Source organism: Canis lupus, chromosome 21 (assembly GCF_048164855.1).
Source record: "Canis lupus baileyi chromosome 21, mCanLup2.hap1, whole genome shotgun sequence".
NCBI lineage: Eukaryota > Metazoa > Chordata > Mammalia > Carnivora > Canidae > Canis > Canis lupus.
The window spans coordinates 45638724-45656898 of NC_132858.1; the positions used below are offsets into that span (position 1 = coordinate 45638724).

At 39.0% G+C, this 18175-nt stretch overlaps 1 protein-coding gene across 3 annotated transcripts in view; it reads right to left on the reverse strand.

The window, feature by feature from the left end:
• Positions 1-18175, reverse strand: part of VPS41 (VPS41 subunit of HOPS complex) — a 167146-nt gene that overhangs the window by 127315 nt on the left and 21656 nt on the right. For all 3 annotated transcript variants that reach the window (XM_072791623.1, XM_072791622.1, XM_072791621.1), the window contains exon 3: positions 4296-4403. In XM_072791623.1, the coding sequence (XP_072647724.1) occupies positions 4296-4403 (108 nt within the window). The remainder of the gene's footprint in view (positions 1-4295; positions 4404-18175) is intronic.

Sequence of the window (18175 nt, forward strand, 5' to 3'; positions counted from 1 at the left end):
AACAAAAATGCAGTTGTTTGGGGGTGCCTGGGTGGCTCAGTTGGTTAAGCATCCAACTCTTGATTTTGGCTCAGGTCACGATCTCAGAGTAGTGGGATCCATGCCTGGGGCATGGAGCCTGCTTAAGATCCTCTTTCCCTCTGCTCTTCCCCTCCCCATTGCTTTAGCTAAAAAAAAAAAAAAAATTAAAAAAAATTTTAAATGCAGTGGTTTCTACGACAAGCTACCTTTTGTTTACTAAAACATTTCATCATTTGGATTCAATAAATTATGGCTGCCTTTTAAAAATAAACAACTTTACTGCTTTTAAAGAAAAAACCCAAGTTTGATAAGATAACTGTATAGGTCTTAGAAAATGTATTCAGGTCCTGATATTACTGATGAGTCATACTTTCACTTACTAAGGCTTTTGATTATTCAAAAATATAACAAAAATGCAAAACTGGCCACAAATCACAAAAGTAAATTCAAATCCTTTCAATGTGACTCTTTCTAGGCATTAAAACCTTCATTGAGCTCTTGTAACTATTAGTAACTATTAATTTTTTTTTAACCTGAGAACACTTAAAATCCAGGATGGGCAAAGAATAAGCATAATTTAATTAGCTCCCTTCCCGTTTAAATACAGAATCTTGACTCCTTTTGTAAACTATCAGATGGACGTCCATTCTGACCCATCCCATTCACTAGCATAACTGCTTCTACTCTGAATGAGTGGACTTTGTGCAAAGTAAACAAGCAGAAGAAATGACAAGCAGTCCTTTGGACACCATAAAGGAGCCCATTTCATATGTGATCAGCTGTATAGTATCATCTAAGTTCCCCACAGCAGTTAAAGTATTCAAAACATTAGAGCAGGGAGGGCTTTAACTACACAGGAGAACCTAAATCCTTGGAGCTGGTGTGACTTCCTGTAAACAGTCAATCGGGTGGCAGGGCTAGGGCCTGAATTAAGAGCCAAGATTCTCTCAATTGGATCAGAAGCCTCATAAATAGAAACATGGGCATCAGATTAAGAGTATGTGTTCTAAAAGTCAGCACTGATTACAGTTCCCACTGTCAGAAGACTCCTTGACCAAGCTGGTTCAATTATGGTGTTAACAAAGTTTGATCTCTGGGCAGGCAAACTGTGTTCTCCATTTCATCCATTCAGATTCAACCATATATGCTTAGGTAATAAGTAGGTGTAACCTAAAAGGGTCATAAAGGAGATAGATTAAAAAGATTGATGAACTGAATTTAAATTAAAGGGTACGCCTAAAATGGCAGCATCTCCAAAACCCTATGGAACATGGCAGGTATCAGATGCACTTAACTGAAGGAGGAGTTACACAGTAGAACCTGAGGCAGATGGAACAGGCTAGTGGAAAGAACATTTTAGGCAGAATGGATACAACTTGCTCAGAGGCATGGAGTCACATAAAAAGTAGAACAAAGTCAAGAAACTACAAGTGGTTATATATGGCAAGAGTATCCACTTTGTGCCCAGTGGAAGAGACTGGTGATAAGTCTGGAAAGGTTGGTTCATAGGAAGCACCTGAATATTTATGGAGATGAAAGCAGAAGAGGAAAGGAAAGGGTGTCGAAATCATGAAGACATCAGGAAACCAATACAGAATTCTAGGGAGGATTACATGATCAGATTCGAATTTCCGGAAGACTACTTTAGTGGAAAGGAGTGTTGTGGATGGACCAGAGTCAAAGCAAATCTGCAAGAAAGTAGACTGGCTAGCGGTGTGTGTGTGTGTGTGTGTGTGTGTGTGTGTGTTCTGGGAGAAATGACAGATGCCTAAAGTGAAAGACAAGGGCTCAGGATGGGAGTGGGCTCAAGCAGGTGGGATGGAGGAGAATCCAGGCAGAAGGGATGGAGTAAAAACAGCCAAGTGTTGCAACCAGACCACCACCCACATAGCAGAGAGTGGTAAGACATAAAGTCAGTTACAGAAGAAGGCAAGATCTCAGAGGGCCTTACTGCATTAAGAGCTGAGACTTTATGTAGCAGGTGGTGAAAATCACATGAGAGCTTTAAACCTCTATTTTCAACAGATCATCATGGCAACCAGGCAGCAGAGGGGTTTAGATAGGAAAGTGAGAAGTCTGATTCCAGGCGAGGGGAGGAGGGGCAGGGGGATCACCAGGACTTGGGGGGAGGGGGACTGCATAGAAGCAAGGGAGGAGTCAGCTTTGGCTTAGATGACGAAAGAGACTGTGATGCCGCCAAATAGGGCAAAGAACACAAAATAGATGTGAGATTACGGAGGGAAAAGAACATGAGTTTGTTATGGGTGTGCGAAAAGAACAAAAGGAAGAAGTCTTTAAGAGGCACCTGGATAAAGCAGCACACTACTCTGGGGAGGCGTCAGTGGATGGGTGGTCAGAGAAGTCTGGAAATTTAAAATCAAGAAAAGTACAAACTACAAAGAAATGTGGGCAGTGGACCAAATCCTAGCAAAACCAACATGTGAGGGAAAGGTGGAGGTAAGGAGAAAGTGAAAGAACCAGAAGGGAATCACAGAAGTGATCAAGAGAATAATAAAAGAATGGCTTAAGAAAGCTTCTCCCAAAGCTTTTGTATAGAAGAAAGGGGAGATCCACACTTTTAAAAGCAGCAAAAGATCTGTCAGCTGGTGAATGGACAGACAAAACGTGGTCTGTCTGCCCCATACAATGGAATACTGTTCAGCAGCAAAAAGGAGCAAAGGACTGATCCAGACTACATGGCAGGTGAACCTCAAAACTGTTACGCCAAGTCAAAGCCATATACACAAAAGTAAACAAGGTAGGAGTCCATCTCTAGGCAATACCCAAGACAGGAAAACCTACAGACCCTGAAAGAGGTTAGCAGTGACATGGGGCTAGGGTGAGCACCACTAAGAGGGAAGGGGGTATATGAAGTTCAGTGCAGAACAAGAGTGGGCAGGAAGCCTCCGAGGGGGAAGGATGGGCATGAATTCCATGGGCTGGGAAAGGGGTCAGGGGCTGAGGCACGTCAGGCCTGAGAGATTGGATTTTCTTACTTATGTAGAAATGGCATCATCAGAGACAAGGGACAGAGGCTGAGAAGACAGGCTGAGGACTAACAGGGCCAACGAAGAACAAATCCATAACAGGGTTTGCAGTGGCTTGAGGGGGGAGACAAAGGACGGGGCTGTAAAAGAACTGGAGACACTGGTAAAGCGAGAGGAGAGCTAACCATTTGGTAGAGGCAGGGAATTAAGCAAGGAATGGATTCAAGATCAGAGCTCCTGAAAGTCACAGAACAGGGTAGTCAGAAAATTAATACCAAAGCTTGAGGGATAAAAGGGGTCAAGAGTGAGGACATGGAAAGATCCTCAAGTTCCAGGCACAAGTGCCATCCACGTGGCCTTACTGGGAGGGAGAGATGAAGCGAGACGGAAGGAGAGGTTTACAAGAACTACAAGGCCAGTCTTCAGGGGATGAAACAAAGTGAAGAGGAATCTGGGACGTGGCCACAATGGGAAGGCCAAATGAGAGGTGCCCCAAACGAGGGCATTTCTGCTAAAGAGAGAACAAACATTCTATCAATGTGTTGAGTCCAGGAATCTGTTTAGCAGGATGGAGTAAAAAAAGAAGGGTAGGCACAGGCACTGCTGATAACACAGGGCAAAGCCAGGAGATGGATCACACTTGAGGAGTCTGCCTCACTCTTGGGGCCCATCAGGAAGAGGGCAATGGTTCGCACTGTGTGGCCTCCAGTACTCTTCTCACAACACATTTTGTTTTGGTCCAAGAACAGGCTAAGGGTGCTACACAGTACGGAAATTGGACTTGAACCTGATTTGTTACAACAAAGATTCAAATGTGGAATATTTTAATTCATTCATACGACATATGAGTAATCATTTGGGGTCTTTCTACTGATTCCTAACACCTTCAATGTAATCTCTTCTGCTCTTATGAAAGTACTGAGCGCTACACCATTTCCAATCTTAACACTTCTCAACTCTACTACTTAGGGTTTGAGGAATTTAAAGTGATAGAGTTGCCAAGAACTACTTGCTATAAATCTTTCATATCTAAATTCTACTTTATACACTCTTGCAATGTGGTGCGTGCGTGTGTGTATGTGTGTGTGTGTGTGTACACAAATACATACTACAATGTCTTTGGTTGTTGTTTTCATTTTTTTGTTGGAGAGGACGAAGAAAGGAAGAGAGGGCGGAAGACACAATTACTGGAAAAAGCCACCACCAAGAGCATCAAGACTCCAAAGTATAAACAAACTTGCAAGAGAAACAACTTAACAGAAGAATCCTCTAGAAGGGCTACCTTACCTTGTCATGGACTGTCATGCAGCTAGCTGCATCCTTCTGAAGGATTTCAGTTACCCCATTGGAAAGCCTTTCATACTTCAGTTTGGGTTCCTCTTCACTTTCTTCTTCCTGCACAAAAAGCAGAGAAAATGACAGCCATCACAGATTCATTTGAAATAGTCAGACTCAAAACATATTTCTTAAGGGGGACCCAGAGATGGCTTCCTCACTGATTGTCAATAACTACAACTACAGCTCAAGGGTAAGATCTTCATGTTTCCTTTTTCCAACTGGGTGTATCAACTGCTACAACTTCACCAGCAGAAAACATTCAAAAGTTGAAAACAGGAGTATACATACCTAGTGCCGACAGTATTCAACTTTGGCATCTAAGGGTAAATACAAAACTATGTGGCCACATATGCCAATAAAAGATGTGTGGGCAAAAATACTTGTCAATTTGACCTCGTGGATCTAAAATGCTCACAGCAGCTGAGACAGTAATACAATAAACCTCCAAAGACTTTGTGTTTCAAGATTAAATATTTTTTGTCAGATTTGAGAATATTTCATTTTAGTTAGAATAATATAATTACAAAAAATCAAAGAAAGGAAACTAGAAATTTTATATCCAACAAAATATATTTATACCCTCAGATAAAAATATTTTGATATTTTTAAAAACTGCTACTCCATGATCATTCCTGTTTGTGAGAAAACATATTGTTTACCTTCAGCTGAATAAATTTAATGTTAAAAAAATTTTCTTAAATGCATTAAAATGTCTTAACCATTTTGTATGCATTATTACTAACTATATGTTTAACCTCACTATTGATACAGCGTATCTTAGGATATCTTTAATCCGCACAGTTATGGAGTAAAGTTAGGAACCTATATTGACTATGATGGCTCTGAATTAAATCAAGGATAATAATAAAAATTATTACAATGATTCAGAAAAAGATGTTATTTTGCTGTATCAATTCATAATGAGAAACTATAAAATGTGCATGTACCAACAACTGTGACAGGATAAAGCTCACCAAAACAGAAGTTCATAAAAATAATCTACTCACGGACATTCCCTTCAAAATTATTGTAGCATCTTCACTTCCCAGCTAACATTTGAATAGAGAGAGGCATGCCAATGCTCCCACCCAGCAACTAGAAAGCCTTAATGAAATATATAGCAACAGTTGAGGCGTCAGTGAAAAGGGCTGCTGAAGCTACCTGAGCTAGAAGGGCCAAGATTCCAGGATGGTGGAAAAACTGGAGAAAGCATGGGGGAGGGGAGTTGCCATGCACCAGTCATTCTCCCTGGAAGTAAAGACCAATTCGGGGTGCAGGACAAGAGGCTGAGAACCCAAGCTCTGCCTCAGAAGAAGACACTGCTAAGGGAAGGAAAAGCAGCAAACCTTCCAGTACTTGTTGGGCTTGAGTAACGAAACTGGAGGCTTGAGGAGCTAAGATTCTAGTGAAGGAGAAAGGCAAAGAAGGGAGCTTGTTACACAGCCACTTTTCCCAAAGGAATACGGGGCATGAGGCTAGAAACACTAAACAGAAAGCCTGAAAAATGCAAACCAACTGCCTTGATGTGCTCGAAGAGACAAAAAACAGAGTTCAGGAATTACCAACAAATGAGGTCCTGATGAATACTACAGGCTAACTAGAACTCCTGGTCTCCAGGGGATACAAAAAAAAAAAAAAGTGCTTCCTAAAACTTCAATCTGTCTTTGACTCAGTTCAAACCCCGACTGGATTAAGGTAGTATGTATATAACCCCCAACCTACCTGTCCAGTAAAAGGGTGACTCCTGGGAGAAAGAAAATTATTTGGAGTATGAAAACTACTGGGGCCTCTAACCTTTTCACTTACAATACTGAGAATAAAAAATAATAAAATCAATTTTAAAAAATCACCCGGTATGCCATAGGACAGGACCAACTAACTAAAAATCAAGGAGAAAAAAAAGACCATAAAAACAGACCCATGGGTGACCTGGAGTTAGCAAAAACTCCTTGACATACTATGATTCACATGTTCAAAGAAACAATGGAGGAAACGGAGAAAATAGACGAAAAGATAGAAATTTTCAACAAGGAACTGTAATCCACAAAAAAGAAAAAAATGGAAATTTTAAGAGTGAGAAATGTCACTGAAACTAAGAACACAACAGATGGCTTGGCAGAAGACAGGATTAGTGAAGTGTAAAACAGGTCAAAAAATATCCCAAAGAAAGCCAGAGTAGAAAAATGAACAAAAAATGCAGAAAAGAATAGGAAATATGTGGAACACAGGGAAATGGGCTAACAATTATGGTCCCAGAAAAATAAGGAAAATGGAGAGGAAAGGCAAGATCAACAGTTAAAGAGGGTAAGAATGGAGAATTCCCTAAAACTGACATACCTCAACCCACGAATTCAAGAAGCTCTAATCCCAAGCAGGATAAATATGAAGAAAATCACACTGAGGCATGTCAGAGTAAAAAAAAAATAAAAAAATAAGTAACAAAAAAAAAATGACCCGTAGAGTAGGCCTAGTTCACATGATGACTGGCAGGACATACCAGGCAGAAATGCAAACTCAAATGCCACAAGAAATCTTTACCTCTGGGGCACAGAACCACATCATCACATAGAAAGGATGATATTCATCAAACATCATGAAACAGACTTAACATCAGACACCTCATTCTCTTGACTTAAAAAAATAAATCCTGGAATTATATGTAATATAACATTTTATAGATGTTCGGTACACAGAAATGAGTGGAAATTTTAATTTCATAAAGAACATACACAAAGCCGAAATTCAAATTGTTATGAATACTCTACAGTATAACACACTACCCAAATGCCTAGGAAAATGATGTTAAAATCACAAACAGAAACCTCCACAATTTCTATGCCTACAAGTAACTATGAACGATGCGATCAATAGGAAATGTTTAAAAATGTATTTAGCAGGTGCATTAGTTATCTATTTCTGCATACCATATTATGCCAAAGTTTACTAACTTAAAACAATAAAGGTGTATTATTTTAAGTATTTAAAGATGAATTTAATAGTTTTGTGGCTAAGTAATACAGGACTGGCATAGCTAGGTGGTTCAGACTTAAGGTCTCTCACAGGGTTGCAAGCAAGATGTCCACTGAGGCTGCAACCATCTGAAGGCTTGACTGGGGTTAGGGTATGCTTCCACAATGGCTCACTCAAATAATGGGCAAGTTGGTGTTGGTTGTTGGTAGGAGGCTTCAGTTCCTCACTTCACAGACCTCTTCCCCCTTAGGGTTACCAGGGAGTCCTCAGGACATGGAAAGTGACTTCCCCCACAGTGAGTGATCCAAGAGAAAGCAAAGTCATATATGACCTAGCCTAAGAGATCACACGTCTGCAGTATCCTATTGATCATACAGGTCAGCCACCATTCAGTGTGGGAGGGGAGGTCACAAGATCAGGAATAACAGGAGAGGATGACTGGGGGCCATTGTGCAGGCTAGCTATAAAAGTAATACAATTTTAAGAGCAATAAATCTGATTTTAAAAAATTGGTAGGGGCTCCTGGGTGGCTCAGTTGGTTAACCATCTTCCTTCAGCTCAGGTTATGATCCCAGGACCCTGGGATTAAGCATGGCTTCAGATTCCCTGCTCAGCTGAGGGTCTGCTTCTTCTTCCCCCTCACTCCCTGTTCATGCTTCCTCACTTTCTTGCTTTCTCAATCTCTTGCTCAATAAAATCTTCTTTAAAAGTCAATATTCCATGTTTCTGATGAGGTGTCAAATTTTCTTTCCCCAGTATATACAAGCTATTAATTATTTAGTAAGAGTATTAAAAATCAAAGATGATATATACCCACTACTAACCTTCCAAAAATAACTTTAAGAATAGTGGCAAAAGTATAATAAGCATGGTTATCTATAAAGCCTAAAAAATAAAATACCTATACTTCTTTAAAAAAAATAAATGACCATAGTCAATCCAAGAAGCCATATGTCAAAAATGACTTGCTCTTAAAATAGCTAATTAACCAAGTGTAAAAAACCTATATAAAGGAAAATTGCAAAAAGCAACAAATAAACACTTCTACTTATGTACCTACAAGCAAGAAATCGAAATCCTTACAAAGTTAACATTAAATGTGGCAAAGATGACACGTGCCTTCTGAAGTAAATGTGTTAAATACAAATTGAATCCTGAATGCTAGTCTTTATAATAAGATGCCACATGTTGCTCAAGTTTAGACATCAAATGTGCATCCAATGTGAAAAGTTAATTCTAGCCTCTTGACTGTTTTGCATAAAAGCACTCATCCACGGACCATTAGATAAAGTTACTGTAAATAAGGTTTGCCGGTCTTATTTATAAGTGAAAACTAAATAATTTCTCTCGCATAAATATACAAAAATAAATACTTTCACAACACAGCTCACTGAAGCATTCGTGCTAGGCTTCAAAAATCATAAATAAAATGAAAACTCCAATATTAGGCACTTGATGTAGCATTTCATGCTTTTCTGACAGGTATCTTTTATGTTAAGTTAGAAAGCAGTCTAAAGGTGAAATTTTTAAGGTTTTTTTTTTCTGCTTGCTGTAAACAAAGAAAATGGAAAATGATTCAAAAATACAATTCATGGAGGTTATTCTACTGCGGTAGACTATCACATTTTAAATAAAAACTTAAAAAAAAATCAAGCAGATTTAATATAGTTTCACCTTTAAAGAAATTTAAGCAGAAAAAAAGGGTTTTGTGCAGTTTTAATTTCCATGGAAAACAACTCAGTGTTAATAAAAGGCAAATCAATAATTTTTGTTAAATTTTAATAATCTTGCAAACCTACAAATAAAACCATCAACAGTCTGAGTCGAGATGACAGTTAACTGCGTTTCTATGACAACCTAGCAGAATAGTACAAGTCTTGACTTGCATCTAAGCGAAGATATGAACAGAGTGACATTTACCCATACAAGAAAAATTTGCAGCTTTCCTTTAAAAAGAATCAATCCTTCAACTAACATGGATTTTCACTAAGTGTAGAGCACTTTTAATTAAAGACAAGTCCTTTAAGCCATCCTATGTAGGATTCTAGGACACTATCTGAAAATAAATTTCATATCAGTCATTCCCACAGAGTTCCAACTTAAAAGCAAAAAAAAAAAAAAAAATTACTTTTGTGGATAACAAATTAAGGCAATTAAAGACTTCTGCCTGAAAAACTATTTAGTAATTTGTTACTAACACCACAGGATAAATTTTCACGGCAGAAGTCCTATCACCTAATTTAGATGTATATACCCATAAGAATATTGCACTTTTCACCTGATAATTTAAAATTCATGTATAAGAAAAACTTTTTTGGCATTTATAACCAATTTTTCATCCTCTTTTAAATTTCTCCATATCTTTCACACATCAGTACATTTTATATACTGCTGTTACAGTCCAAAACAGGACTTGAATTTTACTTTTAAAAATATGTGTCACGGGATCCCTGGGTGGCACAGCGGTTTGGCACCTGCCCTTGGCCCAGGGCGTGATCCCGGAGACCTGGGATCGAATCCCACATCGGGCTCCCGGTGCATGGAGCCTGCTTCTCCCTCTGCCTGTGTCTCTGCCTCCCCCCCCCCCCCTGTAACTATCATAAATAAATAAAAATTAAAAAAAAAAAAAGAAAAGCAGGCATCCAAAAAAAAAAAATGTGTCACATGTATTCAGGGAGTTAACAGAAAGACTGTTACATTTTTTATATTGTTACTCTTAATACAGAACTTAAAATGTTATTTCTAGAAACTACTTTATTAAAATGCATTTTTTTTCTGTTTCTTTTTACTTCCAAAATAAAATACCAGAAATACTGAAAGGGAGAGGTGAGATATTTTCTAAGACACAAATTAAGCCAGTGGAAAATACCCCCAGGTGAGCACTCCTTGACGAATCACAACCTCACTCTACAGAGATGGCCTTTATCCCATCCAGTTTCAACAATGAGAAAGACCTCACTTGAACATTCAGAAATTATAAGATGAACGGTTTACCTGGCCACATGTCACCATTGCATCTGGTGAGGGGTAAATCTTTTTAATAAATACCCAAAATGCTTTAAAGCCAGATACAAGAACACTACCATCAAAAAAAAAAAAAAAAAAGAAAAAAAAAATCACTGTTTAAAACAAAAATGCAAAGAGAGAGAGAGATAGGGAATCCCAAGCAGGCTCCACAACCAGCACAGAGCCCAATATGGAGCTTGATCTCAAAGCCCTGAGATCATGACCCGAGCCACAATCAAGACTGACTGTACCAACAGGTGCCTCCAAATAATTCACTTTGAAAGAAGTCTCATGTAATACTGAAATCTTTAGGATCACTATTTAATAAAGAAGACAGAGGGAGAACAGAATAATAAAACAGCTGAGCCAAATACAAATAATCTTTTAAAAAGCATAATTCACACTATTCTGTAAGTCAATCAAACAACAAATTTTTAAGAAAGAGACCTATTCACTACAATAGGGTATTATCAACAAAGTCAAGAACTATACATTTTATTGTATCAATACAGCTATTAGAAATTACAATGTTGGGATCCCTGGGTGGCGCAGCGGTTTAGCGCCTGCCTTTGGCCCAGGGCGCGATCCTGGAGACCCGGGATCGAATCCCACGTCGGGCTCCTGGTGCATGGAGCCTGCTTCTCCCTCTGCCTGTGTCTCTGCCTCTCTCTCTCTCTCTCTCTCTCTGTGACTACCATAAATAAATAAAAAATATTAAAAAAAAAAGTTTTAAAAAAAAAAAGAAATTACAATGTTATCAGTAAACATACATGCATATGCATGCACATTACAGGATATTTCCAAACACAGCATGTCAATCTTGAACTTTTTGGGAAAGAATAAAAGAGATCTACTCTTTGAGACTGCATAAAGGTCCTCAACATAAGATTCATAATTAATCAAGGACTAATGATTCCAATTAACCCTGTTTTGCCTACCAACCCATCCCCACAAATGAATGCTACCTCTCTAAAAGGGCAAGTGCAACCATTAATTATTGTAGATTAGAGTTCTATTACAGAAAATAATTTTCTTTACACATAAAGATGGCTGGTAGGAAAGACGGCTTTATATATCCTTCCAAAATGTCAAAACATATCAAGAAAACTACATAAACAAGCTGAAAGAGTAACTTCCAGTTTCCATTAATAACACAAGGTATTATAGCTGCCTCAATGACCAAACTTTTTAAGAAAGTGACATGGAGATAATGGAATTCATCCACAATAAAACAACTGTGGTCAAAGCTCCCAGGATGCCTTTCCATCAGACTGGTGACAGATAAGCAATTACAGTCTTATATGAATGCAAATAATGTTGCTAAATTTTGACTTTCAAGCAATATTGCTATTACAGAAAACATATTAACCAAAGAAAGTAGCTGAAATTAGAGCTGATAAATGTAATCTAGATGACATGGATCTATTTTTTCATATAGATAATTCACAATGAGTCTATTCATATCCATATTTTTTTTTGAAAGGTAAATAGGAAGAGAGAAAAGTGTGGCAGGGAGAGGGAGAGAGAATCACAGACATGCTCCACACCCAGTGCAGAGCCTGACACAGGGCTCGATCTCACGACCCTGAGATCATGACCTGAGTCAAAAATCAAAACTTGGACGCTTAACCAATTGAGCCACCCAGGTACCCCATATCCATATTAAAACCATTAAGTATATATGGTTAAATAAGGGATTCTCAAACCAAGGGTAATTTTATCCCCACAAGACATTTATTTGGCAATGTCTGGAGACATTATTGTCATCACAACTGAGTGGGAGGAGAAAGTGCTGCTGGCATCTGTTAGTGGCCAGAGATGATGTTAAACATGCTACAATGCACAGGACAAATCTCTCAGGATAAAAAATTATCCCGCCAAAATTGCCAACAGTTCCAAGGTTAAAAAACTCTGAGTTAAATGAATTTCATAAAATTAAATGTTATGCAGACATTAAAATCTGTTTTCAAAAAAACAAAAACACAAAAACAAAAATGTTTTCAAAAACTTTTTAATAACAGGGATCCCTGGGTGGCGCAGCGGTTTGGCGCCTGCCTTTGGCCCAGGGCGCGATCCTGGAGATCCAGGATCGAATCCCACGTCAGGCTCCCGGTGCATGGAGCCTGCTTCTCCCTCTGCCTGTGTCTCTGCCTCTCTCTCTCTCACTGTGTGCATATCATGAATAAATAAAAATTTAAAAAAAAAAAAACTTTTTAATAACAAAGGTGTTCTTAAAATGTCTTATTAGTTGAAAAAGTAGGTCATAAAACCTGCTTTTGCATGCTCCAAATTTTAGTTTATGTAGGGGGAAAAAAATCAGAAGAATAAGCACCAAACACCTGTTTTTCAAATGGGAGAATGACAGCAGGACCCATATCACAGGGTTGCTGGGGCCATTACAGAAAATAGTAATCACTATTGTGAGCTATTACCAGTATTTTCTATACTAAGATAAACATGTATTACATTTATTAAAGAAATAAATGCTGCTTCTAAAGCTATTGTTCAACATCCTCTTCAAAACTCTACTAACCTAAGATTCTTATCTCTTAAAGCTGCTTTCCTTACCGTAACACTTTGAGTAGAAAAGTGAGAAAAAGTTGAGCCTCTAATAATTGAAGAGCTCTACTTAAGATTCACAAGCTATGCAGTCTTCATAAACCCTGGTCTCTCCTCTGCCCTGTAGCATCAGAATTTCATGTTCAATTCAAGGAGGAGAAAAATAAGGTGAAGGTTCCCATGCCCTGAGCCACATGCCATAAACAGGATCAACTCCCATCATTTATTTTATATTGGGAAAGCGATAAGAATATATAGAGGAGGGGGAAAAAAAACGAAAAAAGCAAATAAGCTTTTCATTTCCTTCTAGCCATATAGAATAACCCCCCAATCTTCAAGGTATGCCATTCAGGTGGACAATTTCCGCCACTAAAGCCAACATAACCCTTTTTTCCTTTCTTCCCAATATCCCTTGGTGATCACAAGATCCTGAGAAGTAGGGTTTATGCCTTTTCATTGTTCTGAACTCACCTAACAAAACTGTGGGTACCTAATAAAGACCAGTGAAAACACAAGTATGTGGTACGAGCAGACCGAGGTTAGTAAGAAGCTTTTCTAAGACATTCTCATTTAGATTTCCACACAGGAAAATCCAAATCATAAGCTATCAGCCAAAAGGAACTGCAGAGATCACCTCAACTATGTGTTATTTTATAGCCGGGGGATGGGGGTAAGGGGAGGCTGAGAGGTGGAGGCACTAAACACAGGAAAACGAGTAGCTATTCTGAAACAGCAAATTAAAGATAAATTTACAGAAATGAAGCTCTACCACCAAACCACAATAGCAGATAGAGACCTTACCAAATCCATTTTCATGAAAAACTTACATCTACAATTTATATGTCTATTGTTGTATGGACAAGGAAAATGCTCCAGTTCCTGAGATTGTATTATGTTTTAGAGGACATTAAATACTTCTCAAATGTCTTTCAATTGCACACTCCATATTGTAGATGCAAAGAAGCACCTTGCTGGCCACCCCCACCAAAGTCTCTGACAGCTTCTCAAAGATTTCCAGGAAGAAACAGATAAAGATGAAAAACCTAAAATAGCAATAACAATTAAGAGAAAGTGTTAACCAGAATCGAGGAGAAAATGATACGTATGCTGAATATGAATGTGAGTTTACGACCCACCTTGATTTGCTTCATGAGAATACAATCTGAACAAAAGTAGGAAGATGGTTTAGCTCACCCACTAAACTCCCAGAGCCTGTCCTGCTCAACCAAACAGATGCTTCACCCACCCCTTAGGGACGGTTTTCTCCAGAAGGAGGTGACTGTCGGCAACCTCTGCCCAGTATTTCTCCATGCCTGCAATTTCAGTCCTGGCCACTGTCTCCATCTTTCTCCTACCAGCAGAGACCAAGAGCTGCTAACATGTGGCAGGGCATTATTGATGGTCTGAGAGCCCCAGCCGTTAAGTACTGCAGGACCAAGAGAAAGCTGCTAGCAGGAAAGGGGGACACTGCAGGGAACCAGAGAATGCTCAAAAAGGTAAAAGAATGCATTAGTAAACCAGGAAACTGAATCATTAATAAGTCCAAGGGCTGGGACTTTTAAAAGGCAAATAGAATATGATAACCACATCATAAACCGAGAAAGTAAGTCATCCCAGTTCTACCCATCTTCTGCAGAACAGCATCTGGCCTAGACTGTTTTTACATGTTCTATTAAGAACCCTCAAACAGAAAGTCCCTAAGTTTTTTAAACTGTCCCAACATAGGGAAATAATAAAAACTTCACAATTCATTTCAAAAAGATGGCAGGGGCACCTGGGTGGTTCAGTCAGTTAAGCATCTGACCCTTGATTTCAGCTCAGGTCATGATCTCAGGTTCACAAGATCAAGCCCCAAGCCCTGCATCGGGTTGTGTAGTACAGTAAAGAGTCAGCTCGAGGATTCTCTCTCTCCCCCTCTCACTCTACCCCTCCACCCCGCTCGAATGCATGTGCATGCTCTCTCTAGTAAATAAATAAAATCTTTAAAAAAAAAAAAAAAGTGGCATAATCCTCATACCAAAACTTCCAAACACCACAGTGGGAGAAAACACAGTTCTGTCATCTCATGTTAGAATTTAAATATAAAAATTTGAACTATCACAAATTAAACCCCAACATATATATACATATATATTTTTTAAATATTTTATTTATTCATGAGAGAGGCAGAGACACAGAGGGAGGAGCAGGTTCCCCAGAGGGAGTCCAATGCGGGACTCAACCCTGAGATCATGCCCTGAACCGAAGGCAGACACTCAACACTGAGCCACCCAGGTATCCTGAAACCCCAGGATATATTAATAGAAAACTTTTTAGATAAAATATTGCAGAAATACAAAGACTGGATATTAACAAATCCAATTTCATCATTTGATAGGCCAAAGAAGAAAAACTGTAGGACCACACTTATAAATACTGAAATAGTAATTATAAAGTTCAGCCCTCATTTCTGATTCTAAACAACTTTCAGTAAATAAAAAGGCTTCTCTCTTGAAAAGCTGAGAATGAACATTTGAAATCAAAAGCCAACATGACACTCAACAATAAAGAGAAGCAACAGGAAACTCAGAGGTGTCTATTATCATTTTATTTTTCAAAACTGATTTATAAGTTTTAGTCAAGGTAAAAGACAAGAAAATGGAAAACAATAAATAAATCATTGTTGATGGTCTTAATTAAAGATTATATGACCATAGGAAAAGAAAAAACTCTTAAGGCTTGTGATGATTAATTTTATGTCAACCTGACCGGATCATGGAATGCCCAGATATTTGATCAATCATTATTCTGAGTGTTTCTATAAGAGTCGTTTTGGATGACATTCACATTTAAATTGGTAAAGCAGATTGTCCTTCCCAATATAGGTGGGGCTCATCCAATCAGTTGAAGGCCTGGACAGAACAAAGACAGACCCTCTAGAACAGTAAAGTTCTTTCTGCCTAACTGCTTTCAAACTGGGCAGCTTTTTTCCCCTATATTTGAATCTGAACTGAAACATTGGCTCTTTCTTGGTGTTGAGTCTGTGAAATCCCTGGCTCTCCTAGGTCTCCAGCATGCTGACTCACCCCACAGATCTGAGGACTTGCCAGCTCCATAATCACACAAACCAGTTCTTTATAATAAATCTCTTTCTCTCCCTCTCTTTCAGATCCCATTGATCTCTCTCAGATTTTCTCTCTTTCAGAACCTATTGGTTCTGTTTCTCTATAGAATGCTGACTACTACCCAGCTCCTGCCAAGACAGAGAGCTTGTCTGGGCTGCTGGCCTCTTCCCCCAAATCAGCCCTGAAGACACTATAAAAGGAAAGAGGGATTCCTGAACTTAACATCCCCAAGTGAGAAACTCTGGAGGCAACTGGAGTCATCCAGAAGTGGGAGTTATTTTGACCCAGCACTCACCTCTCCCCAAATTTGCCTCTGGGATTTTGCTACTCCATTCACTAGAGAAATGGACAGCAATAGCTCCACCCTTGCGGGGGTAAGGATGGACCACTCCATACCATCTACACAAAAATTTATTCAAACTGATGGAGTAATCAGGCAGACAGAAAAATGATCCAGGGCACTGCATTCCTATTCTCTGCCCCTATTCTCCACCAAGCCTGGACCTCAACCCACAGTTTTTATATAGCAAGGGGCATGGTGGTGAGATCACAGGGTAGTTATCTAAAGTGGCGCCACCTGTGTGCCAGAGGCTCTGTACCAGTTATCTAGAATGACACCAACTGTGTGCCAGAGGGGGAAACAAGATGGAGTCAAGGCTGTCAGTACTCCTATGCCATCATGAACCAAATACATCAAAGGTGCCCAATAACCGATGGAAATGATGACAACAGACTAAAATCTAAAACTAAAGATAAAACTAAATCAAAGGTTTCCCCCTCTCTCATCCCTTCTGATACTATTTTGAAAGATTTATTTCATTCACTGGGTTTTTTGGAGAAAGCAACCACATTCTAAGGGAAAGAGTGATGGTAGCACAGATGCCTGCCTTTATACTTAAAATAGTTGCACTAAAACTCAAGTAACTCATGGATGAAAAGAAATCTGTAGATTTTAGAAATTAGATTTGTTACAGCATTTCTTGAGTCTTCAGAGAAAAGGAATGTTTTCAACTCCTGACAGAGTAGAACCAGACTCTAATTGTCAAGTGCAATCATTATTTAAACAACATTCTTGGACATATATTAGAAAAGAGAGACACACGTTTTTATAAATATAGCTCCCAAAAGTATTAGCAGTTTCATTACAAGTGTATTATGTGCTGAATGAAAAGTGCTAAGGGAATAAGATCATCCAATCACATTACTTACTGTATTCATTTCCTATGGATGCTGTAACAAATTGTCACACTCAGTGGCTTGGAACAACTCAAATTTGTTGTCTTACAGTCCAATACAGATACCAGTGGGCAAAAATCAAGATGCCAGAAGGACTGCATTCCTCTGGAGGCTTTAGTGGAGTGTTTCCTCATCTTTTCCAGCTTCTAGAGGCCACCTGCTATCCGTGGCTGTAGGTACCCTCCTTCCTGTACTAGCAAAGCCAGCAAAAGTGGGTTAAGTCTTTCCCACATCATATCACTCTGACCACCTCTACCTTTTCTCATCCACTTGTAGAGACTCTTGTGATTACACTGGTCCTGCTTGGATCATCCAGAACAATCTCCCTATTTTATAGTCAGTTGATTAGCAATCTTAATTTCTCTTGCCATAACATATTCATAGGTTCCAGAGATTAGGACACAGACATCTTTGGGGGACCATTATTTTGCCTACCATGATTCTGCCTGTGACTGAGAGAGGATAAAAATAACAGTGGGTATGGAGCTGGATGCCCCCAAGCCAAAGTTAAAAGACAGTTCTCACTTGCTTGTCCTTAAATGAAATCACAATCCTTCTGAGGACACAGCATGGGATAAACAGTTCTCAGCCTGAGTCAGGAGGTCCTTGATATCTGTTTTTGACTAAAGGACCTCTCAAAGTTCTGGTTTGAGAACCAGATCATCTCCAAAATAAGAACAAAATGCCAGTTTCATATAGCTGTTGTAAGGATTTGTGCAATCAATTCATTTATTCATTCACAAGGAGCTCTGCTAAGTGAGACCCCAGGAATAGGGGCCCAGCCCTCATGAGAGTCCCCGGCACAGAAGTGGATAAAAATAACAAAGTAGCAGCAGCAGCATGTTTAATGAATACTTCATGACAGGCCAAGTGCTAAATACACATTATCTCCCTTAACACCCACTCAACAAACATATCCTTCATAAGCATCTAGATATTACCATTTTGAGACAG